The sequence below is a fragment of the Camelina sativa genome, chromosome 6 (assembly GCF_030686135.1).
Source record: "Camelina sativa cultivar CO46 ecotype springtype chromosome 6, ASM3068613v1".
NCBI classification, from domain to species: Eukaryota; Viridiplantae; Streptophyta; class Magnoliopsida; order Brassicales; family Brassicaceae; genus Camelina; species Camelina sativa.
In genome coordinates this window covers 13,854,031-13,879,421 of record NC_141885.1, presented here as the reverse complement: position 1 = coordinate 13,879,421, position 25,391 = coordinate 13,854,031, and the positions used below count along the sequence as shown (strand labels likewise).

General features: G+C 29.7%; 1 protein-coding gene and 1 long non-coding RNA gene across 3 annotated transcripts; one reads left to right on the top strand and one right to left on the bottom strand.

The window, feature by feature from the left end:
* Nucleotides 1–7,476: 7,476 nt before the first annotated feature.
* On the top strand, nucleotides 7,477–8,845 carry LOC104790802 (dof zinc finger protein DOF3.2-like). The gene is made up of 2 exons (XM_010516586.3): nucleotides 7,477–7,780; nucleotides 7,862–8,845. The coding sequence occupies exons 1-2, from the start codon at nucleotides 7,757–7,759 to the stop codon at nucleotides 8,570–8,572; spliced, it is 735 nt and encodes a 244-aa protein (XP_010514888.1). The 5' UTR covers nucleotides 7,477–7,756; the 3' UTR covers nucleotides 8,573–8,845.
* A 7,502-nt stretch (nucleotides 8,846–16,347) lies between these two features.
* LOC147942559 (uncharacterized) lies at nucleotides 16,348–17,796 on the bottom strand. 2 transcript variants are annotated; one of them, XR_015558869.1, is made up of 3 exons: nucleotides 17,654–17,796; nucleotides 17,315–17,355; nucleotides 16,348–16,766 (listed from the first exon to the last, which is right to left on the bottom strand). It is a non-coding gene; the product is annotated as an uncharacterized LOC147942559 (long non-coding RNA). The 2 variants fall into 2 exon arrangements; XR_015558868.1 differs by having other exon boundaries at nucleotides 16,348–17,355.
* Nucleotides 17,797–25,391: the final 7,595 nt, after the last annotated feature.

The window sequence follows — 25,391 nt, the reverse complement described above, 5'->3', positions numbered from 1 at the left end:
GAGCTATTAATATCATTAGAAACTCACAACAATGTTCACTTGTTTCTAACTCAATAACCGATCATACAAGACATTCAAATCTAACAACAACACCAAATAAGTTCAAATTATCTACATCTGTTAAAAATCACAAAACAAACAACCTATTGATTCCCCTGCATACTAACTCACCGTCAGTTATTATTCTTCGTCTTGTTCGTTGTGCAGTGATGAGTAAAAAAGAGTCCGTTTGGTGGAGATGTAAGCTGAATCTCGCACCTCCCAAGCAGCGTTATGGAGTATTGTAAAGATCCCAAAGTTGCTCTCACAGAGAAGGTGGCTAGAATTTAGAATTCGAGCTTGTTGTTCTGCAACTGTTTCTGGAGCTCCATCTTGTCGGTTTCAGGAAAGCTGATGTAGTCCGAAATAAATCTTAGGGAGGCAAATTTGGTGTCGTGTGTGGACAAGTTGAATGGAAAACACAAAGTGGTAGGGAGGGTTTCGATTTTTTTAAATCAAAAAGAAAGAGGGAGACTCTTAGAGAAATAGAGTCTTCTTCACTTTACCAATTGTAAAAAATTGGGCGTTTTTTTGTTTCATCTAATTATTTTTGTCACAAGTAAAATACGAAGAAGCAAATCTCAAAAATGTTACTAAGTGTGAAAAAATTGCTTAAAATTTTCTTAAATTTTGCTTATATTTTGCTTAAATTTTTCTTAAGAATTGCTAAACACTTTTTTCTCCGTATTATTTATAAGTTTACGTATGAAATAAATAATATATATATATATATATATATACATTTTTGAAATACATTTTGAGTTCTACCCTTTTAAATTTAGTACAAAGGAAAAGATGGTCAAAGTTTATATTATGTGTCATCTCACCATCGTTTACATCGATATATATTCAGCTGCAAGTCATTGTCGCCACCATTCTGAATGTAAATTGTAAGTAAATCTTAACTATTTCTAATAAAAAAAATATAAGATCATAAAATTTCGATAATTAAATTAAATTTTAACTTTCAAATTAAAAATGGATATGATATATATTGTATATCGATAAAAGTACTAAATTATCCAAAGAGTCTCAGTGGTTAATGTGTCGTTGTGTATTGTGTTGTCTATACAAATATATCTATTTTTAAAAGTTGAGTATGCGACATGTAATCAGTTATTTTGGAACAAGTACTTTGAAAATTTTGGATATTTTTGAAAACAATTAAGTATTTTTTTTTGGATAATTTCTACTTAGTAAATAAAAAGTAAGTATTTAAAGGGATATTTAAGTAAATAAAAAATAAGTATTTAACGGGATATTTGTGGTAAAAGAAATGGTAATCAGTAATTAGTAATTATAGAATGGTTATTTAATACCCAGTTAATGACCCGATTTTCTCTAACAATATATTTATTATGTATTAAATCAACGATAATCTTGCAGAAATCTTAATTGGTTAGAATTTTTAATTAAGAAAAACATATGCATGATAATTAAATAAGAAAAACATTTAAATACATAATAAATCAAATCTAAATTTATGATTCTATATAAATATTTTAGGAAAAAGCGAAATATATATATATATATAAAAAGAAAATTACAGTTAATATTTGTACATATTTTTCCTCACAGTTTTAGGAACAAATAAAGATATACAGTTTATTTTTTTTTAATTAATTTATTTTAAAAGGTATTTTAAAATAGTAAAGTATTCATTATAGCCTTCATAATATAAAGTTAATTAATATATAAGATATGAAATTAATAAAAAACAATTCAAATTTATTTTAAAAATATAAAATATATCTTAAATCAACTTATTTGTAAATACTCTCTAAAACACAATATATGCAAGAAATATCTTTAAAAAATCTTATGTAACTAATATATTTTGTAATCGTAAATAAAAATAATATATATTTATGAAAATAAACTATTTCATGGATTACATTTGTTGTTTAAAAAATTATAAAAAATTCATTTTTAAAATACAAAAAAAAAGAAGCAAAGAAATTTCAATTTATATTTGTATTTTTAAATAGTGATTACCAAAACATAAGTATCTAAAACTCTAAAATTCAATAATTACAATTGTTTGACTATATTGTATTACTATATATTTATGCAAAATTGTATATTAATAAGTAGTTTTTTTTTTAAATTTATTTACTATGAACAAAACTTCTATTTCAGAAGAAAATAAATTATATGTCAAAATGTGAGAAAAGCACAAATTTTAGTTATGTTCTTAACCAAAAATTTTGGATGATAAAAATTTTCTAATTGTTAATTATTTAAAGAGAACAGTTATGGAACATAAAAATTTTGCGGGTAGGGATGAGAAGAAACAAGATGAGATGTCTTTGTCATTCTAAAATAGTTACGCGTAGGTTATATACGTGCAATCGTCCAAATTAAAACTAAATTAAAATATGATACTTGGATTTAATACCTTTATGCATATTGCTATCGTTTAAAAACTTCAATACGATCATTGTATATTTGTTACCGTATAAAAGATTAATGATGTCTAAACAACGTACTTATCTAAATATGTTTTAACATTTACCATGTAAGTAAACCAAATATAATACTCAACACTATTTAAAATTTTGAAATTATAAAAATACATGAATCAAAATATTTTACGCATTCAAAATATACATAAATTCCAAAAAAACCTAATTCAGCTCCACGTAAGATAGCCAAAGTATGGTTGAGCAATCGACATGATATATTTGCTCACATCGATATTGATGATAGTGATGATATTGATGCTAGTAACGATATTGATCGTGTGAACTTGATACGGAGCGAAGATTTCTTTTTAATTAAAAAAAAAACTCACTATAGATGAATTATAAATGTATTTCTAATGATTTTCTTAATATTATTAGAAATAAAAAAGTAGATTTTAATTTTAATTCAAAAAAGGTACCTAGTTACGAATTTAAACGAAACTATGATATCTTCTTCCAAGGGTTGCGCAAATTTGTAAGACAACATTTTTCAAGAAGTAAAATGTTACTATATGTTTGATCTTTACTCACATAAAACAATAAAATTTCTCAATCAAGATTTGGTAATAGCCATAATAGTTTGGGCCTCACCAGTGAAACAAACTTAGAACATATGGGGGAAATATATACAGACCTGGCCCAGATTCGAAACCAAAATTTGTAGTGAAGAAAGCCTAAAACATTCTCTTCTTCTATACAGTTTTCTTAGTTCTTACAATAAAAATACCATAAATTTGTATTCAATAAATAAAAATTATTCTTAAAAAAATTGATTCCGACTTAGACAGGTGTAACATTTAACACAATTTGAAAATTTCATTTTTTTTTTTTGAAAATTTTGTGTAAAACATATGATATCATCAATATCTTAATTAAATTAAAGAAAAATAGTTACTAACGACGCCGAAAAAAATGTTCATATTTCATGATTAATTTTCTTTTAGAATAAGTTGGCATTACATTAAGAGACCTAGCTACTAAAAGCTAGTATGAGCTTAAAAAACACCATACTGATTCTCTAGCTAAATATATAATCAAAGCCAGAACTATGTACATTTGAAAACTGTTTTACCAAATTCATGAGTAATATATTTACTCTTCGTAAATAAAACATATTTGTTTTTAATAGTTATAACTTATAAATAACCAGTCTAACCTAGTGATTGTTATGATTGATGAAAATGCCACTTTGATCATCATCTTAAGTTCGAAAGGAGACTTATAACGGATCGTAAATTCATAAATTCTATGACGACGAGAATATATAAGAATAAACAAAAACTGATGTCAGGAAAGTGAAACGAATAAAAAGCAACAGAAACATTTTTTATAAATAAAGAAATTAATAACGTATGCATGGGAATCTTATAGGCCTTTGATGCTTTGCTTGAAGATGGAGTTAAGTATAGATGCACGTCGCTCTGGAATTTGCGCCTCAAATCTTCGGTCCGATCCACTTACTTGTTTTCTATATTGTATCATTACCCCTTTTTATATATAATGCATTAGCATTAATTAGTTAATTGTTTGTACTTGCTTACTTGTGAACTAGTGTAAGATGACTGTTCAAAAAATACCCGAATAGAAATTTATATATTATAAAATTATGAGGTATATATAAAACCTGCACAAAACATATTTAATACAAAATGAAATGTTAAATCATCTATAGGGAGACACAAGATGTTTTGTTTAACATCCTTCTACAATTTTCATGATCACGTACGACAGAAGAAAAAAACAAAGACAAAACGAGCTAGAAGTGAAGAAGCGATGTCACAAACAGCACCTGAGGGGATTTGATTGGGATTTATGAACGATCGTTATACGCTACTAACTTACCAGTACGATAATGATGAGAAATCCACTTGAAGGTACAATATAAAAATAAAAATAAAAACAATATAATAAGAAAAATTGAGAAGTGGGTTGGTCTGATGAGTTTTGAACCTTTGCCTTGACTGAGAGACCACATGCTCATATCTCTCAGAGCTTCTGGGATCCCCACTTTTGTTTCTTTGTCTCATTCCTCGATTTCTTCAAAGATTCTTCTTCTTTTGTCACGTGTCGCATTCTTAAATCTCCATGCGGATCTATTGAATTTGTTTTGACATTATGGTTTTATACCTTGAGCTTAGTGTTTAATTTGTCCAAACCCTGATTATCATTGACAAAGTTGATAGTAATCACTCCATCCAAAACAAAGATGAATGCAAATATGCAATTACGTTATACTTAAAAGAAAAATGAAACCTAACTAGATAAAAAATGATCGAAATCACCTTCGATTATTTTAAACGGGATATATATATATATATATATATATATATATACCTTAAAACGATATTTTTCATTAATGAAATTAAAGAGCTTTAGCAAACATGTTCAAATAAATATGAAATGGTCATCATAAGTTTGTTTAAACTTGAGCAACAACCCACAACACTAGGAGGGTCCAACTGGCCGGAATGTAATGATCACCATTCCTTACTCGGATACCAATCATTGTGTATGAATCACTAATTTTAGTGGTAGAATATGACAGCCTGATGCAACACATTTATTCACCTCAATTTCCAAAGTGTTATCAAAATATATATCAACTCAAGGGATGTCAAAAATATGTGTAATAAACGCAATATATTATGAATGTAACACTTTAACAAAAGAACAAAAAAAAAAAAAAACTCAAGATTAGGTGGTACTCATATAATAAACATTTGTTTGCACAACAAAAAAACCATGTTATAATACGTACATGCATATAATATTAGTATGTAATTTGGCTGTGGATCGGATAATGGGTAATCCATACCCATACATGTCTTTAAGACCAAATCTTGGTCTTCCTATACTGCTTCCTATAAGTCCCTTTTACGAAAATCGATGTTTTGTGTCTCTACTGACTTTAACTGATAGGGATATCATGGGCTACACATTGTCCGGCCAAATCTCTGCTTTTACATTGTCATTTTTGTTCCGTTTGAGAGAAGAATGTGTTAAAATTATAAAAAGGAAAAAAAAATTGCATGTGTTTTTTCAACGATCATGTTATATGTTAGAGGTGTAAATAGATTTTTTTACATAAAGAATATTCACTTAAACCAAGTAACCATATAATTAGGTACCTCGAGGGCGAAGTAGTAGTTGATTAACATAAAGTTTTTTGAAAAATTCAAAATAATTACACTTTAAAGTGTTGTACAAGGGGATTTAACAAAATAAATCTTGGAATATGCGCATGACGACAAATGATGATTTAAGTATAGTGAATGACTTAGCTAGAGAAGCTTGAGTCTGCTCAAAGCAAGTACAATGCTATGTCCCTAAATGCATGTAGCTTGTATCACTCTTGGTAAAAAGTTCGACTCACCACTAAATCGCTAACGCAAGTTTAAGTTACACCTTTAATAAACGATTGGATCATCATGATTGGTGATTTTGATGTCGTTCAATCGATGTTAAATTGTGACATATATACAATAAAGAAAATTACTAGATAGAATATAATAACTTGATTTTACAATTTCTGATGATACAAATTTATTCGATTAGGAAATGCATAAAACACAGTCCTAACTATACAATATACACAAATTAAAGAATCATTATAAAACCATAATATACAATATTAATGCTCTCTTTTAATTACACTTGTCATCATGTACAACTCAACTGTTTGAACCGTGATCGTGGTTTGCTAAATATTACATCCAACAAATGAATCCAACAATCATATTTTCAAAATTACAAAACGTAAACTAGTACATACAAGAATTTTAAAATAATGGACGCAAAAGTCATGAACCACATGTGCTACAGACACATAGATATTTGTGGACCTCGGCTCCTGATCAGTCCTCACAGAGAAAATGTGGTCCAGGAAATGATTAATCATGCACCAACTATAGTTATGTAGTGTTATTCTACCCTTTCAAGTTTCACCCAACATTTTGGAGGGTAAAATATTAAACTTAACTGTGACTTAACTAAAAGAGAAAAATAAAAGATTAAAAAAGGAGAAGAAAATTGAGAAATATACTACTTTGTCACACTTAGGACCAGCTTGAGGTAGTGGTGGGATTCACGCGAGAGTATAATTTTTTGACTAACTTAGAAGATGAAGGTGGGTTCCGCGTGGTGATGACAACTCAAGAAGAATTGTGACACAAAAGAAGAGGTCAAGGACACATGAAGATGGGTGCCTAAGAAATGGACGTCTTACAAACAACCAATTCTGATACATCATAGTACGGTCCTCGATCACACTTCTCATCATTTATACAGAAATATATATATATATATGTATATAAACATATATAATATTTAGTAATTGCATATTGTTATTGACTCATTTTGTTAAAAATCCCACAAATTTATTTTTTCTTAGAAACCCTATATAAGGATCACAATAGTTTAGTTTTGTATTTAGAAAGTTTCGAACAAAATCCAAAATAGATGCAAACACATATCTTATGACTATTTTTCATGTACATCATCTAAAACTATTTTTCGATCCGAGAGTACTAACTGTGTTTGGTAGTTTCAAACAATATTGCCCACATCATCACATGTAATGTACTCAACATATAAAATTTGTACATGATAGAACAATCTATATCAACAAGTTTTGTAAATTTACGGAACACATAGTTATATTGTAAAGTGAAGGATGTGGCTCCATCACAATTATAAAAAAAATCAACGTGTGATGATAATGAAAAATCTTCGCTCACAAGATCTCGATATCGCAATATACATATATATATATATATATAGAGAGAGAGAGATATTTTATTATTAATATGATACCATTGAAGAGCGGATGAACAAGCATAATTAAATTAGAGACAACTAGTCTTAATCTAAATATTGAAATAATATATCCAATCTAAATGAAGAATTAAAAAAAGGTCTAGTTGTATATCAGAAGTAGGCATAATAAATCTTTTTTTTTTAAAACCGGCTTCATGGGTTCACATCTCATGCTAAGAGTTGGATCACGTTATTCCCTCATACGGTAATAAACATTGATTATTAACGCTAAAAAAAACTGAAATAATATAAAAAATATTGAGGTAAGCCACCAAATTGTCTAGCTACTTCCACATTATTTTTCTATATATAGAGAGATAAGATGCTTGGCTTTTCCTTTATATATCTCCACTCTCCTTTCCTCCTTTATCTCTCTTCGCTTTATCTCAGTCTCAATCTTCTCTACATTTCGAAGAAGCTTCTCAATTAGTTGAGATATGGATTACTCTTCGATGCATCAGGTACTAATTTTACATCACATTATAACTGTTTTGTTAGAGAATTGAGATTTGATGTTCATTTATATTTGTTTTTTTATATAGAATGTGGTGGGAGTATCTTCTTGTTCATCACAAGAATATCAGAACGAGAAGAAACCATCTCAGGCTACTAGGCCAGCTCCACCGGAGCAATCACTGAGATGCCCTCGTTGTGACTCTACCAACACTAAATTCTGCTACTACAACAACTACAGTCTGTCTCAGCCTCGCTACTTCTGCAAATCTTGTCGGAGATATTGGACCAAAGGCGGGATCTTAAGAAACATCCCAATCGGTGGTGCTTACAGGAAACACAAACGCTCCACTTCCGCAACCAAAAGCCTCAGAACAACCCCTGAACCGACGACGACCCACGACGGCAGAACATTCTCGACGGCGGGTTTCGGCGGTTATAACAATAACATTAACAATGAACAGATGGATCTTGGTTTAGCATTTGCCTTGCTGAACAAGCAACCTCTAGGGGTTTCTTCACATCTAGGGTTCGGAAGCTCTCAGTCCCCAATGGGCATGGATGGCGTGTTTGGGACCACAAGCCACCAGATGCAGAACGCAGGTTATGCGTTTAGGAATGGTGGAGGCGGTTTGGAGCAGATGGCGACAAGTGATCCAAACAAAGTCTTGTGGGGGTTCCCCTGGCAGATGAACATGGGAGGAGGAGGAGGAGGAAGTGGTCATGTTGAACAGAATGACTCAGGGCGAGAGGTTTGGAGCAGTACTGTCAACTACATTAATACTGGTGCTTTATTGTAGTCTATCGACTATAAACTAAATCAATTTAATTAGTTTGGGGTTTGGTTAGGGTTTGGATTCTGGTCTTCTTGGTTAGAGAAAGGGATAATTTGAGTTTGGGGTTAATGGTGAAAGATAATAGATATGGTGTGCTTCCTTCGAAGATTTTCAATTACTTGGAAAATGAATTTGTGTTTTTTTTTTTTGCTTTTGGTTCTGATCTTTTTCTTTTTTTTTTTTTTTTTTTTGGTATTTCTCTGTTTTGTTAAGAAGAATTGAGCCAACTTTACTAAATTACCTACTTCTTGGTTAAATATTTAAGTTTAATTGTAAGAACATTGATATTAGACAAATACGCTTTTTAACCATATACAGTAGATGAAACCATAACATGCAAAGAGTAAAATGTCCTACGTATAGCATATATGAGGGAAGCTCCAATATAAAATCTGGCTTTTTAGTCTTCGGTTCGAACTTCGGATTCTTCATAATAAAACTTTTTTATCTTTATAGCCTAACAAATGGACCAAAAGAAAAACAAAAATTGGACCAAAGTGAAAGCAATATTCTCTCGATCGGACCCAAGCAAAATGTTTGATCATAACTTGTATGAACGTTTTAGAAATTTTCAGTATATTTATATCGTATTTCGAGGTTTATAAGCTTAATTTATATTGTGTCGTTCGAATGACGATGAAAAATGTATATTATTTATTTATTACACAAAAATATATCTATATATATAATTATATATCTCAGCCAACCAGATCCAATTGGAAGATTGTGGCGTGACAAAATCCTCGTAAGAATTGAACAAACTGCCAAAGTCTTTATTAAAAGGATATGATTTGTTTTGAATCCCCAAAAACCGTTTTGATTTTGATATGTTTGTTGCTATATTTTCTTTAGTGGTGTGATGGCTTTTCAAGAATTAATATTGGGAATGAGCAGTGGTGGAAGAGTCGGGAAGACTATTTGGAAATTAAACAAATTCTTAGTTCAAGTTGTTCTGTTTAGTTTTTAGGTCTATGAAGATCATAAAACAAAACAAAACAAAAACCTTATTCAAATAAAAAGAAAAAAAAATGATCTATTTGTTACACAAAAATACTTAATTACTTCAGTTTTGTTTTTCTATTTGTTATCGATCTCAAGATCAATCATGATTAGAGATTTATAAAAGAAAACAAAATTTATTAGTTTAATTATGTGAATAACGTAAGCAAATAAACGATTCTTGATTCCAGTAGGAACTCTGTAAACATCACAGAAATCAAATTAGAAACGTTCTCAAACTCGAGCATTTAACACTTTTTACAATTTTATTTTTATAAATTCAAAAATATTTCTGGGCGCTGACGAATACTACGCTTTATTGATATAAGTTGCATCACTAGTTTCCTTTGATGTGCTCTCATTTTAATTTCCTTTATAAAAAAAACACATTTTCATTGTATTTTTTTTTTCTTTTTGTTAAAAAAGCTTATGAATTTAAGCCATTTTTCTATATGCGTGTTATTTTAGCGAAGGTGCAATGCTAATACTTTTTATGTATCTTAACAGTTTTATCGAATGTCTTCGAAGTGACATTGATTATATAATTAATAAGTTAATTTTCGTCAACAAAATAGAGAGTTTATTATTATATGTTAAAAACTAAAATTCAATCAACATTTATGAAACAAAACTAGTTTAAGATGTTCATATGTAGATAAGTAGATTGATTAAGAACCCATGTTAATTATGTGAGCTACATGTTCGATTTTTTGCAAAAACCTTAAAATTCAGTAAGACTATAAACCAGCCATGAATATGAAATTGTTAGTTATCAAACTCAAACAGCTTCAAATATCATTTTTTGTAGCCCACTGGGCCTTATTAGGCCTAGGAAACGAGATGCAAACTAGTCATTCCGAACCAGCTAAACCGAAACAGAGGTCAATGACGTCGATGACCCAATCAAGAAGTGGTTGCCTACGTTCAAACAAAAAGAAAAAGCCCTTAATAATAAGTAACTTCAAATGATCAAAATACAAAATGTTTGAAACTTGTCTCTATACAGAACAACCTACGAACTATTTAAAGAAGTCCAATCTAACAGTACCGCTGAAAGATATGGTGAGCTGCCTATAACTCATCAGATCAATTAACTAATCAAGTGTCGAAACCAGCCATGATTCTCAATAAGCTCACATGATTCGCAATAATCTCTCCTCACTTCAGCTCACAGGTCACAGCCCCCGCGAAAATACGAAGATGGCCTCTGTCTATGGTTTGAATGGAGAGCCTAACTCTCTTTTTTATAATTTCTGTTTTCAGTTTTAAAATCATTCGAAAGAAAGAAATGCATACAATATATAGAACTTTTTGTTTATTAACCGATGTAGCAGAATCTAGGATACGGACAAGTAAAAATATGTAACCGTTGAGACATATTTTTCTATTTATAAAAAATGTAACCGTTAAATACTTATAGATACATTCTGAATACTATTAATATAAATATATAATCAGTTAGGTCGGTGACTCGGTGGACGTGATTTATATTCAATTGACTATTTTAAGAAATGGACGTTATGACAACCCACTTTTTTGTATGTGTTCCATGCAAATTGATTTGAAACGAATAATTTACAAATACTGGAGAAAAGAGAATCAATTCCTTTGTAAAGTTTGTATTGTCGCATTATTCCCCTACATGTCCGGAGCCTTACATATTTTTGTATTTGTTTTATTGAATAAGCCAAAGTGTAGTAGATATGAAGCCCCTCTCATTTGTATTGTATACCTAATCAGACGACGTAATACATCTTTTAGTATAAACCTTTTGTAGCATTTCGTTCTAGAGATTGGATGTAAAAGCTATTATTCTAAAAAAAACAGGGTCGCCTAAAACGGTAGGCGCTCATAAACAATAAAAATTATCTTTTAAACGTTAAATTTAGATGAACAACAATTCTAACTTTGTATAAATGTATTTTCATAGTCTTATTTATAGTTTAGCATTTTATAATTTCTTATGCTTTTATTTAATTTAATTTATTATATTATATTTATGTTAACGGTATTTATGACAATTCCCCCTAATTAAATCCACGTCCTGTGTTTTTGGACAAGGAAAAGTTTTATTGCTAGTCTTAATTTTTAGGAAAATCGAATTTATTTTCCTTTGATGTACGTACAATTAACCTTTTTTTTTGGCAAATCAATGTAACAATTCAACAACAACAAAAAATAAAGAAATACTAATATCTTTTTAGTTAAAGCAACATTCCATAACTAATCCTATTTTTTTGTAACATCTAAATCTAACTAACACTTCATTTCCATGCCTGCTCAAACATTTTCTAGGTTTTTAGGAAAAAAATTTAAAATTGTAAAACCCACGCGAACTGGGATCCCAATTCGGGTTTTGCATCAATCGATGCAGTTGGTGCATCTATCAATGCAAGACTTACTTTTGCGTGACAACTTAAATTAAACGCTCGTTTTATTGCGTTTTTGGTTCGGAAAACCCTAAAGACGGATATAAAAGGAGAAGCTCGACGTTTTAGAGGGGTTTAGCCACTTTTATCGTTTCCGAGAGAAAAACTTCTAAAAAGTTCCTAAGAGCGTTCTGGTGAGTTGTAAGCCGTTTTTGGAGAAATATGTCCTTGTGATTGGAGATCTGAGGCTGAGGACGTGAGAGGAGCTTGTTAGGAGGCTGCTTTCATGGGTTTTAGGATCAGATTCGTCATCCTCAAAGGTGAGTGTGTGACAATGGCTGATCTAAGCGATTAGATGTTTGTTTGTGTGTTTTTGGGTGTTGTTCGCTTATGTGCTCATAGGTGAATGTTTGTTGTGAGTTTTGTGGTATTTGGTTTCGGTTTCTGACATCTTGGAGTCGGGGAGAGTCGATGGAAATCGTTCTCGGCGTTGTGTCGCGCGACTGCATCGGTCGACACAATTAGGGATTTCATGGCAATTCAAGAAGCTGCATCGGTCGATGCATCTAGGGATTTGGAGGAATTGCATCGGTCGATGCAAGGATGTTGCATCGGTCGATGCAAGTAGTGAGTCGGTCAACGAAAGTGCGCAAAGTCGACGCGCGTGTTCAGAGTTATCTGGTTTGCTTGTTTCTTTGTGTATTGCTTGTGTTTTGTCTTTTCGCTTGTGTGTATAGCCCAGTAGATGGGAGGATCGCCTCAAAGAGTATTTATGATAATACTCACGCATCTCATTTGTGTTTATGATGCAGGTAAAAACAAAGTGTGATCGTGGAATCATGACGATTAAGATGAGGATGTTCTAGTGGCTCGTTGATGTGTTGTCTAGCTTCTGTTAGGATGCTAGAGTTGAGTCGTTAGAAAGTTGCTAGGTTGTTGGTTTAATGTTTTATGACTCAGTTGGATGATTTATTACTGTTTGTGAGGAATTGGTTATTGGTTTATTGGTTATTGGTTTAATGATATCGTTTTATGTTATCCGCTGTTGTTTGATTGGGGTTAGGTTGTTAGTGAGTATGAAATCACTAGTTAATTATTATGTTAAAAAGAAAAAAAATGGGTTGAGTCGTTTTAAAAAAAACTTTTACTATATTATTTATTTTGGTAAAAAAAATAGTTCTATATGAACCCTTATATTCATATAAATTTTTATTTTAACCCATTTTATTTATTAAAAGAAAAAACTTGGACCTCTTATATATATATATATATATATATATATGACCTCTTTTGTTCATTTTTTTTTGTCAAACTCATGGTTTCATTAACTTCAAGAACCAATAATACAAGGATAGAAGGTCAAAGCTTCAAAGTTTAAAAGGGTTTCAAAGAGATTACATAGGGAGGCTTTCCCCAAATCTATAAACAAGGAGTAATAAAACATCAAACAATGGTCCATGAGAGAATTGATACAAGTTCTTGGAAACTAGTTGGAACATGTGAGTTCACGGTTGCTTGATAGATCTTCCATGAGGGACTCGTCGAAAGAAAAGTTAGTCATGGCCATAAGACACTTTGACGTTAAAAAGAGAATCAGAACCAAGAGTCTCACCAGAGCGAGAAGCATTACACTAGAAATTCATTGGCATAGATTCGATGGGCAATAGCCAAGGTGGGGAAGATGGTACTGAAAAGTGGTTGCTTAGCTTCATCGGATGAGCAAGAAAGGGGCCAGGGAAATTGCAAACCATTACAATCAAACCATACAAAGGGAACAAAGACCATTGGTTGCCAAAGATAGACAACAAACCATAACTATGCAGGAGGGTTCTCTCTTATATGATGCTTGCCAAAGAGATTAAGAAGTCCACGCAACTGGTTTGCTGGAGAGAGATATAGTTCAAGATTGGTGTGATGGGCTATTGGTAACACAATAAAAAATTTGGACCCCTTTTATACATATAAAAAATTTGGACCCCTTTTATACATACAAATTATTATTTTTGGACCTCTTTTGTTCATATAAAAAATATTTTGGACCCCTTTTGTATTTATAATTTTTTTGGATCTTTGATATGAGGAAATCGTATTACCCGCCCTTATAGTCTAACAGGCACTGGCTGCGAGAGAAGGTAACAATGAAGACGAGAGTGATGCAGATAGTGGTGATGAAATTTGGGATGATGAGAGGATTCGAGAACCGTTATCACAAAATAATGATGAAAATGATTATGAAGGCGAAGGTGGTGCTTCTCAAGAAGCTAAAGATCCTGAATAGCTTCTTAGGTTGGGGAAAACATTCAATTTCTCAGTAATTATCAAAATTGCACTGTTGAGGTATTCAGTGAAAACGCGATATAAAATTAAGTTTTATAGGTCATAGAGTTTGAGGATCAGTACAAAGTGTTCGACTACTTATGTAAAATGTTCATGGAAATGTTACTGCCACTACAAAAGAAGTTTGTTTTACATCAATTAAATATCATCAAATATATAAATGATACTAGTTTAAATTACTTATTAGCAAATGATACAAAATAAATAATTTAAAATCAATTGTAATATATGATGTGTTTATTAAATTTTTTAGTGTCGGTTAAATCAAATTAAAACAATTTTGTATTAGTTTCAATCACTTAGAAGAACTGATGTAAAATTTGCATTTACATCAATTAAAATAAACGATGTATTCATTTAATTTTACTGACATCACTTTTCAAACAATACAAAATTTATATCAATTCAATGTGATGCTAATTTTAAGTATTTTAATTATTAAAAACAAGAATTGAAATTTATTATTATAGTTAACGCTAAATTGTTATTGTTACCATAAATAAATAATCATTTGTTAATTCTGATTTTTCCTCAAAATTAAACATTTTTTTTTCCTTAACCACAAACCTTCTTCTACGCCCACTATCTTTTTTTTTATGTTATCTCCAAAAATTCTTTTTAGAATATCTTCAGATTCGTTTTCTAAATCTCATTCAGTTCTTAACCTTTAAAAAGAACTATTTTCTTTTAATTTCTACATCATTCTATGATTTCTATCTTTCTGGTTTTCTTAATCATCGCTTAGTTTTTTTTCTTTCTTCTATTCTCATAAATATGCCATGAGAACTACAAGATCAATTCAGAAATGCATATAATTGATCATTTGGAACTGCCTGTTTTCCTAATAGCTTGGAGAAACATAAAATAAAGGTACTTACAAATGGTTATTCTGATTCTGATCAAAACATTCTATATAAATTTCCAAAACAATCTATCTCTTTTTTATTTTAAACCAAAATTTTGTATAGCAAAACTTCAAGTGTGATGATGAATTGATGATTCAAGGGATCTCAAGTCATAATCAATGTACTCACAGAGATGACGTAGAAAGAGAATTGAAGTTTTCAAGAAGTACAAAAAATAAATGGAAGCAAGAAGCATGAAACAGAAGGAATATGTGTTTAAACATGAAGAAACTAAAGTTAGTTGTGAATTGTGATGTTTTTTTCTTATAGACGAATTTTTATTGTTCATGTGATGTATCCCGCTACGCCGCAGGTTGTTTTAGATTAGTTTTTATTTTGTTTTTTTAGAATACTATTTTTTTTATGTTGTTTGGAATACTATTTGTTTTTATATTGTTTGGAATCAAATATATTATAATAAATAATTTTTTTTTGTAGTGGTTAATAATAATTTTTTTTTTGTATTCGTATTTTTATAATTTGTTGTAGTTTTCGAAGTAAAAATTAAAGAAAAAAATTAGGGCATTTTCAAAAATATCCCCTCTTCTATGTCTCTTTATAAAAATACCCTTTCATGTTGATCATTTTTAAAACTATCCCTATTTAAGTACAAAATGACCAAATTACATTTTCTTTGAATGACAACAAGAATGTACAGTCACCAAAATAAAAAAAAATCCCGCCAAAAATGAAAAATTTTCCCGCCAAAAATTATTTTTTCTCGCCAAAATCAAAAAAATTTCCCGTCAAAAATTATTTTTTCCCGCCAAATTTTTGAAATTTATACATTTTAAAAATCTTGTAAACACTTTTAAAAACCTAGTAAATTTGTTTACAAGGTGTTTAAAAACCTTTTAAAAACTTTTTTAAAAACATTTTGAAAACCTTATAAAAACCTTATAAAAACCTTGTAAAAGCGTTTAAAAGGTGTTTAAAAAACCTTATAAAAACCTTGTAAAATCGTTTAAAAGGTGTTTAAAAAACCTTTTAAAAACCTTTTAAAAACCTTTTAAAACCTTTTAAAACTCTTTTCAAAATCTTGTAAAAGCGTTTACAAGGTGTTTATAAGACTTTTATGGGAAAATCGGTATATCCATACCCCAGCTATGACTATGAGCAAATCCATACATTAACTTGAATGAAATTCAAATTTATTTCATCAACTTGAAAAACTGTATAAAAACATACACAAGCCGTAACGGTGTTAAGAGACCGTTAACGGCTGATTACGTGGAAACCACGTAAGAAACGACGTCGTTTTGAGAAACGAGAGAAAAAGTTTTTTTGGTCAAAACGACGTCGTTTCATAGTTTCCCAGCCCTAAACCTAATACATAAGCAGTGAATTCAAAGAGATGCTTTCCCAGCCCAATTTCGTCGCCTTTTATCTGCATCAAACCATCATCTCACCACAAAGCTTCCAAAAGAAAACGAGAAAAGAAACGTAAGGAACATGAACAAAAAGAAGCAACAGGTGTGCTAAGAGGAAGGAACAAAACCCTTTGAAGATGTTAACACATAGATGCTTCATTGCTTCCCTCCGATCAATCTTTGAAATAAGTTCTCATAGCCATTAAAAATCAGAACTTCAATTCTCAACTTAGAGAGGGTAGATTAGAGAGAAGAAAATACAAACTAAGCAAATACCCAAAATCCTAAACACAAACTGATTCAGCTACTTAGTAGCTACTATGTAAACATCTAACAAAACATCTAAGAATATCATTCTCATAATTAAACCAAAATAACAAGTTAAGGTCAGTATAGCTCTAAGTTACACGCTCAAATCAAACTGATTCACCTACTCAAGCTACTATGTTGCTACACTAGTACACTGACTTTAACTTCGACCAATTTTAAAAGCAAAACCTATACCGTCTACAAACTTACAACTCTGTCCGCTGTTCCTGCAAGTAATTATTATCGCTGGTCACTCTGTGCCTAGTTAGGAGTTTTAAAGACAAACATGATGCACACTAGCTAATTAGAGCATAAGCTTGTCGAAGGATAACATAACCACTACAGAATCATGTGATTACATAAGCTTACATTTGGTGATACGCAGTTGGAAGCTAAAGAGGAAAAACTAGAGTTTACCTTGAGGTGTGATTCTTCAAGTTTGATTGTCAACTCTGTGCCTAGTTAGGAGTTTTAAAGACAAACATGATGCATACGCAGTTTGAATGCATTAAAAAAAAAACAATTTCAATAGATGAACACAAAAATTATCACCGCTACTTTAAAATCTGAAAATCAAATTAGTGACTCTCTTCAGCTCAATCAGAAAAAATTAACTCAAAATACTCCAAACAAACATGTAAAGATTCAATTTTTTCACTTTCGGAAACACTAAGCCCAATCCCCAAATCGATTCATACTTAAATCAAGACATGCAAATGCAAAATCAAAATTAAAAAATGGTAAGAAGTAAAGTACCCAGTACTGGAGAACTCAAAGAGCTTGCTAGACTTGGAGAAGACAATAACAGCAACCTCGTCGTTGTTTTCATCCGCGAGAGAGATGAGAGAAGACGAAAGTGACGAGAGAGACGGGATGAAGAAGATCGTCCAAAGGAGGAAGAAGACGTATGAAACGACGTCGTTTTGACCAAAAGAAACTTTTTCTCTCGTTTCTCAAAACGACGTCGTTTCTTACGTGGCTTCCACATAATCAGCTGTTAACGGTCTCTTAACACCGTTACGGCTTGTGTATGTTTTTATACAGTTTTTCAAGTTGATGAAGTAAATTTGAATTTTATTCAAGTTAATGTATGGATTTGCTCATAGTCATAGCTGGGGTAAGAATTCAACATACCCCCTTAACTGGGGTATGAATATACCGATTTTCCAACTTTTATGAGGTTTCTACTTTATAAAACCTTTTAAACACCTTATAAATTTTTTTTCGTGGGAAATTTTTTGGCGGGAAATTCTTTTTGTCGAAATTTTTTATCAAAATTTTATTGACAAAATTTTTTTTGGCGGGAAATTTTTTTGGCGGAAAAATTTTGTTTTTCTTTTTATTGAATAAAATATTTTTCATCTAAGGGTAAAATGGTCATTAAAAATTAAAAGATGGTCAAAATAAAAGTGGCAAAAAAATGGTATTTTTGAAAAGGGGTATTTCAAAAAGAATATTTTTAACAAATTCTCGTTAAACAAATTGTGGTTACTGTAATTTTTGTTACACATTAGTACGTGAGTGATATTTTTGCACTTGGTAGTAAGTAATTTTTGTTAAACAAATTGTGGTTACAAATTGTGGTTAATAAATGGTTTTTAGAAAAATTAAATACTTAGATAAATAAACATTAAAATGTACTTTAATGATATATAAATTGGATGATATTGTATATAAATGTGACTTTTTATTATAATTCAAACTTACTCATTACATATATATATCACTACCAAGTGCAATATTTTTGTCAATCAAGCTCAATAATTGAAGCCATCCAATTTAGTTCAATTTTCCAATACAACATGATAAACCGGGATAAGATTTTCCTTTGTAAGTATTATTAGCGTGGACGTTGATTAGTTAGCTTGACGACTTTAGAATAAAGTGTTTGGTTTAAATCATTGTCAACTTCTCCACAAGATATCCTTTATAAAGCTTTGAAGTCTTGGCCATGCTTAGGAGAACCAACGGTTTGAACCAAACATCTTGAATCACTTTATCATATGAAGGTGGTGTTTCTGTTTTTAATGGTGTTCTCTATATGGCATGTGTTAGTTGTTGTGTTAGTTGTTTTGTTTTGTCCATACCTCATATATTGAAGCACGCCTCCAACCATTTTAGATATTGCAACTACATAACCGATCATGATTCCAATCTATCATCTGTTGTTTGCTACAAATCAAAGATGAAGCTTTTGAAATTTACTAAGACTGAAAGGGAAATAAATAATGATAATATTCACATAGAGAGTTCTCGAGTAGTAGTAAGAAACATTTATTGTACTAAACCTTGAAAAAAAAAACGTTCTAGTCCAAAGCATCAATTTGCTCAATATCGTCTTCATTCAAGACCTAAGTCAACAAAAAAGAGGTGAATCAATTTACACAAACAACATCTTTACCTCAATTAGACCTGCGATTCTAAAAGAAATTAATGAACTTTGTCATGCCTAAGTTGCTCTTTATTTATTAATCTTTTGTATATCAGACGACAATTGTGTGGTTAGGGAGAGACGAAATTGATATCTCTATGTCTCTCTTCTCTTCTTCCTTCATCTTCACATCACGATGTCTCTCTCTCTCTTCTCTCTCTCTCTCTCTCTTCTCTCTCTCTCTCTCTCTCTAGTCTATCTTTTCAAATTTCTTCCCTATCCTAATTTTTAACTTCGCTTCTTCTTCCAAAAAGTTATCGATAACGAGATAATTTGATTTCATAATCTGTAGATTTTGATAAAATTATTGTTCGAATTAATCAAAGGTGAATTTGGTGAGATTGTTTTGCCTCTTTAACAATGACCTAAGCTTCTTCCATGTCTCTTGCCGCACGAGTCATGCGTTTTCTTCTCTTTTTGATTGTTTCATTGAAGGCAAATCTTTGTGACGATTCTTTTGTTCCTTCTCTCTAACTGAATTCAAGAGAAGTTAGTGTGAAGGAGACGAACAAACAATTAGAGTCTTGGTGTTTTTCTTTTATTATGTCTGCAAGAGTTTATGAAGTGAAAGACAACATGATGTGGCACATAGGGATGTCAATCGGGCTGGCTCGACCCGGTCCGGCTTGAAATATGCAAAACCCGCATATATTTGAGCCCTTCTCGACCTGGTCCAAAATATTTTCGAGCGTATATTTCAAAGTCCGGCCCGGCTCTAACAGAGCTAAAAGATTTTTCAGGCTTATCTTACAGATCAGAAATTCAAACTTATAAGTTAGTTTATAACATGTCGCAATGTTTAAAGGTGCAATATAAAACAAATCAATCAAAACTTAAATAACTCATCTATATTCACTAAAACCAACTTAATCTAAAACAAATAAATAATTTAAAACCAAATAAATTTTTATACTTTAACCAAATAAAAATATATATAATTCATATAAAATATCACAGATAAAGATTTTAAAAGTATTAAGTAAGGGTATTAAGTAAAGATGAAAACTAAGATTAGAGTTTTAAACTTTATTTACAATCAAATATTGCAATCAAACAATCATGTTAAAATAATAATAATTATATTTGTATAATGGCTTTTCGGGCCGTTCCGAGCCCCATTGGGCTAAGTCCTAAAACTCTTAAGCCCGAACGGGCTGAGTCCAAAAAGCCCAATTTTATGGACATATATTTAAGTCCAAGCTCAGTGTTTTTCAAAGCCTGGTCGGGCCGGATCAGCCTTCAGGCTCTGGGACTTTTCGGGCCGGTCTGAGCCCCTTTGGGCTAAGTCCTAAAACTCTTAAGCCCGAACAGGCTGAGTCCAAAAAGTCCAATTTTTTGGACATATATTAAGTTCGAGCTTAGTGTTTTTCAAAGCTGGGTCGGGCCGGACCAGCCTTCGGGCTCTGGGCCTAATTGATATGTCTAGTCTCACATAGTTTTTGTATTGGTTTAGAAATCTTAGTTGTATTAATTAAAATGTTTTTATTGGCTATTGATTTTAATTGATGTGTCAACACCAGCTTGAATGTTAAAGCTGATGTATCATCACCTGGTGAAAAACATCCAAGTTTTATTGTATTGATTGTAACGAGTGATTTTGGGAGAGTATTTTTGTATATTAAAAATAGTAACAAATTACTAATTTGAGAATAAAAACAATAACTATTTATTAATCTTAAAATTATTATTTTATAAATTAATTATGTTAACATCAGTTATTTATTTTTAATAGTGATATAAATAAGTGATATCAATTATTATCACTGACACAAATAGTAAAATCACTTTTACAAATTGATAGAAAATATAGTATATTTTGTTGGTAATTGACACATTATTAATATCGATTATAACAATCGATACAAAATTTTTTTTTGCGTCAGTTGATAATAAATCGATGTTATTTATTTGCATCAAATATGTGAGTATCGTTTTTATAAATAATGTAACATTCTTTTGTATTACTTTGCTGGGAAGAGATGTAGTTCAGAAAATACTTAAACAAGTACTTTACAAAGCAATGTCACTATCATCTCTTTTATCTCACAATGTATTGTTGGCAGGAATAGGATTGTTCTCAACATCCCAAGCCCCCTACAATAATAAAAAAGTCCAATACATTAATCGAAAATGTAATATCGAATTCAAAGCTAAAATACTCTTTTGATGACTACGATAAAGTTAGTATCGAATTCAAAGCAAAAATGTATATATATCCTTATATAAGTAAAAGAGAAATACAAAATCGACAATGAATCGGGTCAAAATTAGAAAATTAACCAAAATCAACCAAATTGGATCCGGGTCAGAAATATCAATTTCGTTTATAATGGGTTATCAGGTTAGAATCTGAAAATATATTTAAATTTTGCAATATTTATTTAAATTATGCTCCAAAGGAAACCTAAACAAACATTTCAAACAAAAAAAACCATATTAATTATGAGAATATTGGTTTTCCTATTTTTTAGGAAACCCATATATATAATTTTTTAAATAAAATCATATTTGTTATTTATAAAATAGCATATTTCTTATATGACTAAAGTTATTAATAACTAATAAAGAAAAAATGTAAATTTTACTACGAAATAATTTAATAAAAATCTTTAATTTTTTTGAAAAGAGAATATTTTTTAAAACAAACTTTCAAAATTTACAAAATAATATTGAGTTTGTTATAAAATTATCTATGTAATTCTAATAAAGTACATAATAATGATAATGTAATTTATCTACAATATCAAAGAGAAAATAATTTAATTATATGATGATTTTAATTTTCTAAACCATCACAAAACCTTTAATGGATTATCGTTTAAACAAACTTACCATAATTAAAATGTATAAATATATTTTAAAATTTTGATTTAAGGAAAATATCTAAGAAGATCAATTTAAATTTAGCATTCCCCAAATATAGTACCTAACATACAACTATAAATATATTCAAATCCCAAAAACCTTTACTGTTAATTATTCAGATTATGAAGAAATAAACTAACCATATTTAAAAACTGTTTATAGATAATAAGGAAATCTAAATAAAATCAATCACCCTAATAATTAGCACTTGATATAAGTCACATAACCACTTGACATAACCACTCGAAAATTAAATGAATAATCTGATTTTGATATTTTTGGGAACAATAGTGTATAATTTGATTTCAAATCTACAAACTAACCAAAATAAAATGAAATTTTCAGTTACACATAATAGTTTACAAAATCATATCACAATAGTTATTATATTTGCAAATATAATCTTAATCTTAATAAATATGTGGAAAAAAAATTCTTAATCATAAATATAGATTTCATTTTTTTTTGGAAATTGAGCATATACCTCAAATCTATATTTAAACATTTGATTCACAAATATATTACTATTAAGATCATATTTATGAAAATGTTAATTAACCCTAAATATTGAAACCGACTTTATTTATCCTATAAATATAGAATTCGACTAACATATTCACTCCTCACTAATCACTGAAACTTTTCTATTTTTATTGATATTTTTAACTTAGGTCGAAACAATCACTGTTGCATGGTTTCAAACGAGATATACATGTTTCTTGAATCACTTTAATGAAACATATGGTGCTTTTTTGAATCCTCTTTATTTGATAGCATTGAATTGCTCATGTATCAATCTGTTAGTTTTTATATAAAGACCAATTTTTTTTTTCTTTGGTCATGATTTGATGATAGATTGTGTTTAACTAGGATACAAAAATAAATTGGAATGTATCCAAAAATAATATGAATTTATAAAAAAAATACAAATTTGAATGTAGCTTTTGTTTTTATGTGCTTCAATTTGACAAATAAACACATTTCACGACCATATATTTTAATGCCTTTTAACATATTTTTCAAAAATTTGAAGAACAGATCTGACTTTTTTTGCATGAAAGGGAGAGAAAAAGACATGTTGGCTGAGATAAAATAATTGTTGGTAGAAGAGAGAAGATTTGATATATAAGCTCATTGAGATTTGATATTACCATTTTTTTCATTCTACTATTTTATCCAAAACCATTAAACAAATATATGATTTAATGTAATTGATTATACTAAAATTTATATATTGTATATGTCCGCAAATATTCCCCCGCTCTGTAGCGCGGGTGAGATCCTAGTATATATATATAATATAATATACAAAAGGACTATTTACCTTCACAAGGAAAATTTTAGACGGATTAGATTCTTAGATGGTTTTGGTGGCATTGAAATGTCTAGTCTCTAAAAAGGGTATTTTAACATTTTTGTAGATTTTTTTTGTGTTGTCTTTCTTGGTGTGTGAAGTTTTTAGTTTGTGGAGTTTTTGTTGATTATTGTGTCTCGCGGGCATGCGATGTTTTCTGTTTGAATGTGGAGTTTTTTTTTGTCATGAGTTTTGTTTTTCTGTTTAATTCATTAAAAAAATTGTTGTGAATTGTAAATATATAAAAGTTAGGTTTTCGTCTCACATATATTGGTACAATTGAATCATTTCTCTATATGATTTTAATATAGAACTTCATCAATCATTTCAGAAGAGCGTCTTTAGATTTGGACTAATCATCTCGGATAATATTTATCTTCATAATTGAATTTAAATAATATAAAAAATAATAGGTTAGTTTTCTTGCGTTTGTCGGATAGTTGAAAGAGTATTGAGTGAACTAAGAAAACTATAAAACAATAATTGAGGAAACATTTGAAAATCTTTGTACAAGATTGGAAAGATACATATATGTAGTATAAACTATTATAATAACATATAATACTATATACTGATAAATGATACATGATTAGAGCAATATTAATAAGTGAATAGAAATTGAAAAATAGTAATAATATTAATAAGTAATTGATAATACATCATGTGAATTGTTTATTTTAAAATGAACGCAAATATAAAAGCAAAATAGGAAATACACTACATATATTAAGATGACAAGTAAAATTGAAAATAAAACTATACATGATATATGCAGTACTAATATCCCAAAAAAAAAGTTTATATCAAAAACAATTTAGATGATAAAAATATTAATTATTTCATCATATTTTAAAACAAAAGTATCATATATATATATATATCATATAATTTTTTTACATATTTATACGATACAAACCTGTTGAATTTCTTATAAACATAATACGATATGCTACATATATATTGAAATACACTAAGACTATGTTAGATGAATACTAACAAATATAGAATTTACAAAATTATGTGAGATTTGATATATAAAAGTTAGTGAGACGTGTGTCTCCCTATTTATCAAATTAGTTAAGAGCATATAATAATTTCATTATTTAATTGCGTAGTAGTTAATGCAGTAATCTTCATATCACTTCATATTTCATTGTGGTAGAAGTTACATCAACAATATAAGAGTTACAAAAATGCAATAATTAAATATTTATATATTTTAGTATTTAATATATTTTTAATTGTCATTAATCATTCATTGCAATTACCGTATATATAGAGTGAAATTCAAGCCTTGTTACGCATATGCATAGCTGCAATTACCATATATATAGAGTAAAATATACACATGACTATCTCCAATCAACTCACTTATTATTATTACTATTATTATTACTTTTTTTTTTCAACTCACTTATTTTATCACAACAGATTAGCCTAATACAAAAACCTTTTCAATAGACGAACCTAATAACTTTTGTTTTTACTTCTTTATTTGAAACTCTCTACCTGTTTTATGATCATAATTAGAATACCATTTAAGAAAACGGTCTTTAATATTTTATTGGTTTAGCTCAAGATATGTATGTAGAAAATACTAGCACACCAACAACAACTCAAGTGATGAATATGACTTCATCACCATGAGTCAAATGTTCAACATCACGAACATGTGGATTAATACAGTAATTACAAATATAATTTTTTCAAAATTAAAAAATCACTGAGCTACCGACATGGTCACTAATAGAAATATGTGGATCCCAAACGTTCAAAATCTAATCCGTCTTAGCCTAGTTAACTTTCAAAGCCTAATTATTACGTAGAAATGTATCACTTTAACT